The following is an 11,793-nucleotide window of genomic DNA, read 5'->3' as shown; positions in this document are numbered from 1 at the left end:
AGTCTATAACAGGGGCGTCACTAGACCCAAGACCATACTGGGGCACAAAAGGGGCACAGGAAATGTATGCGAGCGCGCGAAGCGCGCGAGCTAAAAATTTTGCACTATATTTATATTTATATTTATATTTTTTATATAATATATATTACATTTTATGTAATATATATTATATTTTATGTAATATATATTTATATATTGATATTTATATTTAGAAACGGCCTGCTTAAAACTAGTCACTAGAGCTGTAAAACTCAAAATGATTACGAGGACACTGAATCCAGGTCAATCATTTAATAATAACAGTATGAATATTTGCAACATTTGTGATAATAGCAATGTAATACTTATACTGTTGGTAATATTGTAAAAGAACATATTAACATACAATACAACACCGCCGAGTTTTTAAACTCAACCAAGAGTACTTAATGGCCAACAGTATTCACACTTGATACCTTTTAAATCACCAAACATATCTTTGTAAGCACACGCATTTTCAGCATTGAACATCTCTAAACACAATCCAAAAGCCTCTAAAAGCACCACTGTGTGTGTGTGTGTGTGTGTGTGTGTGTGTGTTACAAAAATGACAGTGGAATTACTGTCTACTAACCTGTAAACAGTTGAAAAACACGGAGAGATGGTTTCCCCTGCTCTGAATTTCATTGCATCTGAGGGCTGCTGGAGTCTGCGGTCCCCATAGCAACCAAGATGTTACTCATGTCACGCGCACACTTTTTTCACATTGCTTAGTGTGCGCGAGGCCAGCCAAAACTACCAATGTAAAAGCATTGTAGATGGTCTTCTTCGCGCATCGGTTAGCCTACCCCACGTTATGAATTAATTAAATTGCAGCTATTCCCAAGTTTAAAATTCAGAGCGTTTCGTCACTGGATTTTTTTTACTGGGGCACTACAGATCTATACTGGGGCACGTGCCCCAGTAAAATACCCCTGGCGACGCCGATGGTCTATAAACAGAAGTCAAACATGAAGTCACAATGACGAAGGGCCCCATCACTGCCAGTTCTGATCAGTTAAAAAACCTCAGATGAGTGAAGACCTAAAGATTGTTTGACAAACATTTAACAGGGCTTTGTAGAGATTGATCTTATTCAGTAATCTGATTTATTGGAATTCTGCAACAAGATCATGACTGGCATCATTTACCGGCATTTCGGCCCAAAATTTCCTCTTTGGTGGGTCGAAGCATCCAGCCAATTTTACGAGCTTCTCCTTTTTTGCAGAAGAGATACCTCTGGGCTCCGTCATCACTTCTGGGAATGTGTGGATGTTGAACGTTGGCTTTAAGAATTCGACCTCAGTATAACTGTCATCAAATGACTGCTTGTAGAAAAGCAGTCGACTTCCTTTTCGAAATTGTACTTCTACAATTGAACCGAGAATGGGTAATACCACTTTTTTGGTTTGACGAGTTCTGTGACCATCCTGAAAAAGGTAGAAGTCATTCTGGTGCATGACAACAGGTTTTGTGTGCTTGCTGGTTTTATCACACAAATCGACGAAATCTTGAAATGTAGGTATTTCTGGAGCCTTCCTCATTTTTTTCCCAATTGTTCCATGGACATTATCAGCACGCATAAAGGTGTGACCTCGCTCCAAAAATTTAAGTGTGACTGTTCTAGGACCCCATTCCTGATTCACGCACATTACCAACGAGGTAAACAAGGCCCAATTTTTGTTTTGCCCTGTGCAGTTATCTGCCCAAAACACGATATGTTCTTTTGTTCTTTTGTGGTCATCTTAGGTAAGAGAATTACCCGCTGCATATCAGCATATGGCTTGTTTGACTTGCTAGGTTTTACCAACAAAATGTGAGAGTTTTATTCAAGGAAAACCTAGTGAGTTAACTTACTAGCTTTTGCTTGAATATAAGTCTTGCATTGATGGACTTGCTAGGTTTTACCAGAATAAAAATCATAGAAAGATAACCTGAAATTTAATGTTACATGTGTGGAATTTAATGTTAATGTGGAAAATCCTAGTAACTCCAAAAATGGTCTTAACTAAAATTTGACAAAAAATCGACTTACTAGGTTTTTCCAGAATACTAAAGTATTTTATTTGATTTAGAGTTTTACGAAATGTGCCGGAGAGCCTCTACTGACATTTTTTTTTAACAGGGCAATGATGTAATTTTAACTATCACATTCTGTTTTAGGGGGCGGCACGGTGGTGTAGTGGTTAGCGCTGTTGCCTCATAGCAAGAAGGTCCTGGGTTCGAGCCCCGGGGCTGGCGAGGGCCTTTCTGTGTGGAGTTTGCATGTTCTCCCCGTGTCCGCGTGGGTTTCCTCCAGGTGCTCCGGTTTCCCCCACAGTCCAAAGACATGCAGGTTAGGTTAACTGGTGACTCTAAATTGACCGTAGGTGTGAATGTGAGTGTGAATGGTTGTCTATGTGTCGGCCCTGTGATGACCTGGCGACTTGTCCAAGGTGTACCCCGCCTTTCGCCCGTAGTCAGCTGGGATAGGCTCCAGCTCGCCTGCGACCCTGTATAAGGATAAAGCGGATAGAGATAATGAGATGAGACATTCTGTTTTAGTATTACAGTTTGTCTGTGTTTAAACTACAACAATTTGTAAATTCTGCAAAAAAAATATGATCAATTCAACATATTCTTACTGTTAAATTAACAGTGGTATTTGGTTAGGAGTTTTACAGTATATTGATGTAAATTACACACTGCTTCATTGTTTTTGTATTTACAGTTTTTTATGTCATGATTTTACATAAATTCACTGTTAATTCTACGGATATTTTTTACAGTGCAGGTCATACCATAGGCCATCATAAAAATGGTGCCATCTGGCAAGGCATGTTGCAATACAGATGCAAGTGGGGTGTCAAACTCTCATGGTTACCAGAGGACTAGCCCCCCACTATAACCCTAGCTATGTAATATAGACAAGAGGCTGAGGGCTACAAAACAGAGATCGGCGCGGCCAAATGTGCCATTGAATGGTGTCGGAAGGACTTTGATTTTTTTTAACTCATCTCAGATGGACCGAAAGACAGTAATAATGTTCTGTGGTCAGAGGAGTCCACATTCAGCTTGTTTTCAGGAAAACCAGACATCGAGTTCTCAGTGCCAAAGGTGAACATGACCATCCAGTTTGTTATCAGAGAAAAGTGCAAAAGCCAGCATCTGTGAGTGTTTGTCTCTATGTGTCAGCACTGCGATGACCTGGCGACTTGTCCAGGGTGTACCCCGCCTCTTGCCCATAGTCAGCTGGGATAGGCTCCAGCTTGTCTGTGACCCTACACAGGATAAGCAGCTACAGATAATGGATAGATGGAGATATTTCATATATAAGTTAAAGAAAGTACTATACTAATGCACAGGATCATCCATCCATGTTTGCTTTGATTAAAATACCAAGTGCAATGAATATGAATGAATGAATGAATGAATGAATGAACCCTTTATTGTCACTTAGTCACAAGTACCAGTGAAATTAGCCATCAATCCGTCCGTACATATACACACACATACAATTGACACAGGGGGAGTAGACAGGACAGGAAGACAGGGATGAAAAATAAAGAGTAAAATGAGGGGAGGAGAGGAGAAAAAAAGCAACACCCACACTATGCTCCTGTGGGGAGTACAGTGTAGGAACATTAAAAAACACCTCAGCAGATAATCACAAAAATAACACAGTACACTTTACATATGACTCGGGACTCAAGGGGGAAGGGGGTGAGGGAGGGGGCGATCCTGGGGGGGGTAAGGGGGAGGGGCAGAGGTATAGGTAACACAGCGCAAACAAGCAGTCCGGTCCTGCAGCCGAAGACGGTGCTTACCCACTTGTCACACTGGGGGTAAAATCAGCGACTGTGGGAAGTGGGGGAAGGAATATGAGAGAGTCTTACAGCAGTGATCTTCAGGGGGGGAGTTGTTGACCCAGCAACAGCCTTGGCCAAGGCCAGTGCTGTCTGAGGGAGCCGAAAGCAGATAAGATTGGGATTGTTTGGTCTTGGGGCGAGTAGATGCATTCTTTTACACGACTACTCTGTTTGTCCATTCTGGTCTCCGAATCAATCCATTTTCCTTTGCAAAGCCCAAAAGCTTCTCCATGATGTTATCCATGTTGCAGTTATGTAGAAATATGTGAATTAATATTCTAATAAGCTTATATAGTGCTGTGCAAATTGTCTTAGGCACCTTATTTTTTTTTTGATACAAACTTTGTTATAGATTTCTATTTTATGACTTCTACATTATCGAGTCAGTACAAAAACATTTTAGAGTTCCAAACGTTCATTCGTTTTCCAGCACAAAATTAAATGTTACAGAAAAAAAAAGAGTTTGTAATATATCTGAGCAGCATATTCCATAAGAGCCCAGTTTTCAGATTAAAAAAGAAAACATAATGAAGGCTACTGGGTTTTGGTGCAAAATGAAGAAGCGAGTGTGACAGTCAAAGTGTCCAGAAGAACCGTGGCTGGTTCTGTAAGATGCTCAGTAAAACCTACAGCTCATTTCTACATAAAACTGCACTCATTGGACCTCAGACTACTATTTTTTTTTTAAAGCAAAGGGTCGTCTCACACCAAATATCTACCTTGTTTCATTTATTATGGCTTAGTGCTTACTGTTTATCGTATTTATTAACGTTGAAACACTTAATTTCATTGTTTTTTAAGCCATTTTTGGTCGACAGCATTTCTTTACATGTACCTAAGACTTTTGCACAGAATTGTACAGTATATAAACTCACAGAAATCATGGAAAAGAGCAGGAGGCCTTGACAATACAGTATAGTGTGCAGTGGAGCATCTGTGATACTACCTTCCTAGGACACCCTTTGACATTATTACCACATTATTCATAAACCACATGCTTGAAAAACTTGATGGACCTATAGGGAATAAAATTGTCCAAAATTTAATGAGAAATCATCATGAAGCAAAGAAGAACCTCTGCCAAAGAGGTTAAAGTTGTGATGCAATGAAATCTTTATTGAATGTACGGGATATACAGTACTGCTGTAACATAATACTGATTCAAAAGAAAAAAACAAAATTGCAATGTGCTCCAAAGTACATTTTTTTTTGTCCTTAGAAATTGAGTGACAGTTTAGCATAGGGAAAAAAAAATTACAGAGTGAAAAAAGACGTGATATAGTATCATGTGGGGAAAAAATGCAACCTTACATTAAAGAGTATTCAGAGACAACAGATCTGTCTCTACTTCTATCCTGCATTGACTCTTGACTCTAAAAACTACCAGCTTTATGTGAAGTGTCCTTACTTTCTATGATCACATAGCCATTTTTATTGAATTCTAGGGAATTCCAGTTAAGAACGTTGCCTGGCTGAATCTGGCTACCATATGAATAATACGCAATCTGATCAGGAGACAGAACAAAGTCCCACATGTGCACATCAGTCAGCATCCCTACAAATGACTGTTCAGTGTCAAACCCTCCACCGTAATTATCTTGCTCTTGACCCAAAATGATTTTTGGAGGTCCAGTCAAAGCGCTTCCTGCCTTCAGTCCTTTTCGTGAACTCGGGTTTCTATTGACCCACATCTGCGCGAGTCCTGTTTCACTGTCCCAGGTAACACACACTGAATTCCAGACATTGAATTCATCCTGCAAACCATGAAATTCAACAACTTTTCCTAATATGTTTAATTGATACGCTCCTTGTTTTGCCTTGAAAATTAGAAAGCCATTAGCTATTGATGGCAGAGAAAGTGAGAAAAAGCTCTGAGCTCTGGAAATGTCCGAGAAAGCACGCAGACACACAGTCACAGCGGTGAAGGTCTTCTCCTCCTCAGGACTGAGAGCCACATAATCAGTATTGGACGCTTCAGGAAATGTGAATATTTTACCTGAAAGATCTTTATAATGAAGACAATAAGTTTTTTTTCTTTTCTACAACAGAATTAGACAGAACTTCAATTATAAATGATAAAAACAAGTAGACAAACCTTGTCTTTCAGCCTTGGTGAGGAGAAACGATAAGAAAAAGACCACAAGTCTCTTCATTTCTGTCGTGATGTCTCAGTCTGTTTATGAAATCAGCTTGAGAGTGGTGTCTGCACCTTGCGCTTAGGTCTGTGTACTTACTGGTGGATGTTTCATCTGGTGCATGAAATCCAGGACAGTAAATGTAACGAAAGAACAGACTCCGACCACAAAGGGTCGTGCTAAAAAGATGTATTGGACTGAGAAGTAAGAGCCAAAAAAGTGGAAGAACCTTACATAACAAAAACAAACAAAGGGAACGTTTTGGCCTCAGCCCGTCCTTAGTGTTTCCTATTTTCCAAATGTTTCAGGCTTATCCCGTCCTCAGTATTTTCTGTTTTTCAAGTACTTGCACCATTTCCAAAAAAAAGTTGGGACATTTTCCAAAATGCAATAAAAAAATCTATGGTTTGTTTATTCACGTGAACCTTTATTTGAATGACAAAATACAAAGAAAAGATTTTTAATAGTTTTACTGACCAACTTAATTGTATTTTGTAAATATCAACCAAGTTAGATTTTGATGCCTGCAACACACTCCAAAAAAAGTTGGGACAGAGGCAAAATAAGACGGAAAAGTTCATAGGATATTCAAGGAAAATCGTTTTGGAAGATGCCACAATAAGCAGGTTAATTGGTAACATGATTGGGTATAAAAGGAGCATGCAACAAAGGCTCAGTCTTTACAAGCAAGGATAAGTCATGGCTCCTGCCTTTGTGCCAAAATTTGTGAGAGTATTGTCCGTCAATTCAAAAACAACATTTTTCAATACAAGGTTTTAGGTCTTTCAAAATCTATAGTCCATAATATTGTGAAAAAATTCAGGGAATTTGGAGACATCTCGGTGCGTCAAGGGCAAAGTCAGAAATCGCTGTTGAATGAACATGACCTTCAAGCCCTCAGGTGGCACTACCTGAGAAACTGTCATGCTAATGTGACAAATATAGCCACATGGGCTCAGGAGTACTTCGAAAAACCACTGTCACTTAACAGAGCCTGCCACTGCATTCAGAAATGCAACCTGAAACTGTATTACACATCGAGGAAGCCATTCATCAATTCTATGCAGAAATGGTGTTGATTTCTCTGGGCCTGAACTCATCTCACTGGCAAGTGGCCTAGTGGTTAGCGTGTCCGCCTCTTGATCACACTGTAAAAAAAAATCCGTTGTTTTTACGGAAAAATACTGGCAGCTGTGGTTGGCAGAATAATCCTGTTAAAAATACAGTGAAATGTAAACAACATTACAGAATAACTTGTACATTTCACTGGGATTCCATGTACAATTAATGATAACTAAATGTAAATTTTACATGTATTCAATGTACAATAATCAATACATAACTGTTAATTTGTGTTAAGACCTAAAGTTTCGCTGAAAGCATCTAGGAATGAATTGCGAGTGTTCTCAATTATTGGTTTTTGTGGCTCCAAAATGATGGTTACAAGCAATGATCTACTAGACAGATATTTTATTTGATTTAGAGTTTTACGAAATGTGCCGGAGAGCCTCTACTGAAATTTTTTTTTTTAACAGGGCAATGATGTAATTTTAACTATCACATTCTGTTTTAGTATTACAGTTTGTCTGTGTTTAAACTACAACAATTTGTAAATTCTGCAAAAAAAATATGATCAATTCAACATATTCTTACTGTTAAATTAACAGTGGTATTTGGTTAAGAGTTTTACAGTATATTGATGTAAATTACACACTGCTTCATTGTTTTTGTATTTACAGTTTTTTTATGTCATGATTTTACATAAATTCACTGTTAATTCTACGGACATTTTTTACAGTGCAGGTCATACCAAAGGCCATCATAAAAATGGTGCCATCTGGCAAGGCATGTTGCAATACAGATGCAAGTGGGGTGTCAAACTCTCACGGTTACCAGAGGACTAGCCCCCCACTATAACCCTAGCTATGTAATATAGACAAGAGGCTGAGGGCTACGAAACAGAGATCGGCGCTGCCAAATGTGCCATTGAATGGTGTGGGAAGGACTTTGATTTTTTTAACTCATCTCAGATGTACCGAAAGACAGTAATAATGTTCTGTGGTCAGAGGAGTCCACATTCAGCTTGTTTTGAGGAAAACCAGACATCGAGTTCTCAGTGCCAAAGGTGAACATGACCATCCAGTTTGTTATCAGAGAAAGGTGCAAAAACCAGCATCTGTGAGTGTTTGTCTCTATGTGTCAGCACTGCGATGACCTGGCGACTTGTCCAGGGTGTACCCCGCCTCTTGCCCATAGTCAGCTGGGATAGGCTCCAGCTTGTCTGTGACCCTACACAGGATAAGCAGCTACAGATAATGGATGGATGGAGATATTTCATATATAAGTTCAAGAAAGTACTATACTAATGCACAGGATCATCCATCCATGTTTGCTTTGATTACAATACCAAGTGCAATGAATATGAATGAATGAATGAATGAATGAACCCTTTATTGTCACTTAGTCACAAGTACCATTGAAATTAGCCATCAACCCATCCGTACATATACACACATATACAATTGACACAGGGGGAGTAGACAGGACAGGAAGACAGGGATGAAAAATAAAGAGTAACATGAGGGGAGGAGAGGAGAAAAAAAGCAACCCCCACACTATGCTGCTGTGGGGAGTACAGTGTCTCATCTCATTATCTCTAGCCGCTTTATCCTTCTACAGGGTCGCAGGCAAGCTGGAGCCTATCCCAGCTGACTATGGGCGAAAGGCGGGGTACACCCTGGACGCCAGGTCATCACAGGGCTGACACATAGACACAGACAACCATTCACACTCACATTCACACCTACGATCAATTTAGAGTCACCAGTTAACCTAACCTGCATGTCTTTGGACTGTGGGGGAAACCGGAGCACCCAGAGGAAACCCACGCGGACACGGGGAGAACATGCAAACTCCACACAGAAAGGCCCTCGCCGGCCCCGGGGCTCGAACCCAGGACCTTCTTGCTGTGAGGCAACAGCGCTAACCACTACACCACCGTGCCGCCCCGGAGTACAGTGTAGGAACATTAAAAAAACACCTCAGCACATAAGCACAAAAATAAAACAGTACACTTTACACATGACTTGGGACTCGAGGGGGAAGGGGGTGAGGGAGGGGGCGATCCTGGGAGGGCGGTAAGGGGGAGGGGCAGAGGTATAGGTAACCCAGCTTCCACAATAAGCAGGTTAATTGATGTAAAAGGATTAATTGGTGTAAAAGGAGCACGCAACAAAGGCTCAGTCTTTACAAGCAAGGATAAATCATGGCTTCTGCTTTTGTGCCAAAATTTGTGACAGTATTGTCCGTCATTTCAAAAACAACATTTTTCAATACATGGTTTTAGGTCTTTCAAAATCTATAGTCCATAAATTCAGGGAGTTCAGAGACATCTTGGCGCGTAAAGGGCAAAGTCAGAAATCGCTGTTGAATGAACATGACCTTCAAGCCCTCAGGTGGCAATTTTACAATTACAATTTTATGGACTAGAGATTTTGAAAGACCTAAAACCTTGTATTGAAAAATGTTGTTTTTGAACTGACGGACAATACTCTCACAAATTTTGGCACAAAGGCAGGAGCCATGATTTATCCTTGCTTGTAAAGACTGAGCCTTTGTTGCATGCTCCTTTTATACCCAGTCATGTTACCAATTAACCTGCCTATTGTGGAATCTTCCAAAACGATTTTCCTTGAATATCCTATAAACTTTTCAGTCTTCTTTTGCCTCTGTCCCAACTTTTTTTGGAGTGTGTTGCAGGCATCAAAATCTAACCTGGTTGATATTTACAAAATACAATTAAGTTGGTCAGTAAAACTATTAAAAATCTTTTCTTTGTATTTTGTCTTCAAATAAAGGTTCACGTGAATAAACAAATCATAGATTTTTTTATTGCATTTTGGAAAATGTCCCAACTTTTTTTTGGAAATGGTGTAAGTACTTGAAAAACAGAAAATACTGAGGACGGGATAAGCCTGAAACATTTGGAAAATAGGAAACACTAAGGACGGGCTGAGCCCAAAACGTTCCCTTTGTTTTTGTTATGTAAGGTTCTTCCACTTTTTTGGCTCTTACTTCTCAGTCCAATACATCTTTTTAGCACGACCCTTTGTGGTCGGAGTCTGTTCTTTCATTACATTTACTGTCCTGGATTTCATGCACCAGATGACACATCCACCAGTAAGTACACAGACCTAAGTGCAAGGTGCAGACACCACTCTCAAGCTGATTTCATAAACACACTGAGACATCACGACAGAAATGAAGAGACTTGTGGTCTTTTTCTTATCGTTTCTCCTCACCAAGGCTGAAAGACAAGGTTTGTCTACTTGTTTTTATCATTTATAATTGAAGTTCTGTCTAATTCTGTTGTAGAAAAGAAAAAAAAAACTTATTGTCTTCATTATAAAGATCTTTCAGGTAAAATATTCACATTTCCTGAAGCGTCGAATACTGATTATGTGGCTCTCAGTCCTGAGGAGGAGAAGAACTTCACCGCTGTGACTGTGTGTCTGCGTGCCTTCTCGGACATTTCCAGAGCTCAGAGCCTTTTCTCACTTTCTCTGCCATCAATAGATAATGGCTTTCTAATTTTCAAGCCAAAACAAGGAGCATATAATTTAAACATATTAGGAAAAATTGTTGACTTTCATGGCTTGCAGGACGAATTCAATGTCTGGAATTCAGTGTGTGTTACCTGGGACAGTGAAACAGGACTTGCGCAGATGTGGGTCAATAGAAACCCGAGTTCACGAAAAGGACTGAAGGCAGGAAGCGCTTTGACTGGACCTCCAAAAATCATTTTGGGTCAAGAGCAAGATAATTATGGTGGAGGTTTTGACACTGAACAGTCATTTGTAGGGATGCTGACTGATGTGCACATGTGGGACTTTGTTCTGTCTCCTGATCAGATTGCGTATTATTCATATGGTAGCCAGGTTCAGCCAGGCAACGTTCTTAATTGGAATTCCCTAGAATTCAATAAAAATGGCTATGTGATCATAGAAAGTAAGGACACTTCATATAAAGCTGGAAGTTTTTAGACTCAAGAAAGAATGCAGACTAGACGTAGTACAGAATCAGTTATCTCTTAATTCTCTTTATTGTAGAATTGTAAAAAAAAAATTTCCAGATAGTATTTTGCATGAAATTTTGTCCTCTGTAAAATGTATTTGTACTTGCTAAATTTGTGCTTGTGGTGTGGATAGATGTCCACAAATTATCTGTAAATATTTCAATATTCATATTATACGAAATATATAATAACACTCATGTTTATTGTAATACTTGGCATAATTTCTAAAAACAAAAATCTATTTCATTATTTTGTTTTGTCATATGAATCATTACTGTATGAACATTCAATAAAGCTTTAACGATATCAGTTTAAATCTCTTGAAAGAGGAAGTTATATGTTCTTTTTTTTCTTCATGACCATCTCTCTTTACAGCCACCAACTTTGTTGGAGGAGGTTAGGTTTTTGCCTTTGTTTGTTTGTTTGTTTGTTTGTTTGTTTGTTTGTTTGTTTGTTTGTTTTTTGGGCCTGAGCTCATTTATGATGGACTGAGGTAAAGTGGAAAACTGTCCTGTGGTCTGATGAATTGAAATCTGAAATTCTTTTTGTAAATCATGGACACCATGTTAAAGAGGAGAGGCACCATCCTGCTTGTTATCAGTGCACAGTTCACAAGGCAGTATCTGTGATGGTATGAAGGTGCATTAGTGCACGTGACATGGGTAGCTTGTAGATCTGGGAAGGCATCATTAATGCCGAATGATAGATATAGGTTTTA

The 11,793-nt window shown here is 39.4% G+C and overlaps 2 protein-coding genes across 2 annotated transcripts; one reads left to right on the top strand and one right to left on the bottom strand.

The window, feature by feature from the left end:
* Window positions 1–5,239: 5,239 nt before the first annotated feature.
* LOC132865799 (serum amyloid P-component-like) lies at window positions 5,240–6,019 on the bottom strand. Its single transcript, XM_060898303.1, has 2 exons — window positions 5,962–6,019; window positions 5,240–5,871 (listed from the first exon to the last, which is right to left on the bottom strand). The coding sequence occupies exons 1-2, from the start codon at window positions 6,017–6,019 to the stop codon at window positions 5,240–5,242; spliced, it is 690 nt and encodes a 229-aa protein (XP_060754286.1).
* Window positions 6,020–10,261: 4,242 nt separating this feature from the next.
* LOC132865798 (serum amyloid P-component-like) lies at window positions 10,262–11,043 on the top strand. Its single transcript, XM_060898302.1, has 2 exons — window positions 10,262–10,319; window positions 10,412–11,043. The coding sequence occupies exons 1-2, from the start codon at window positions 10,262–10,264 to the stop codon at window positions 11,041–11,043; spliced, it is 690 nt and encodes a 229-aa protein (XP_060754285.1).
* The last annotated feature ends 750 nt before the right edge of the window (window positions 11,044–11,793 follow it).

This window comes from Neoarius graeffei, chromosome 18, assembly GCF_027579695.1.
Source record: "Neoarius graeffei isolate fNeoGra1 chromosome 18, fNeoGra1.pri, whole genome shotgun sequence".
Classification (NCBI taxonomy): domain Eukaryota; kingdom Metazoa; phylum Chordata; class Actinopteri; order Siluriformes; family Ariidae; genus Neoarius; species Neoarius graeffei.
Note: the sequence above shows the minus strand (reverse complement) of the source record. Positions and strands in the feature narration are given on the sequence as shown.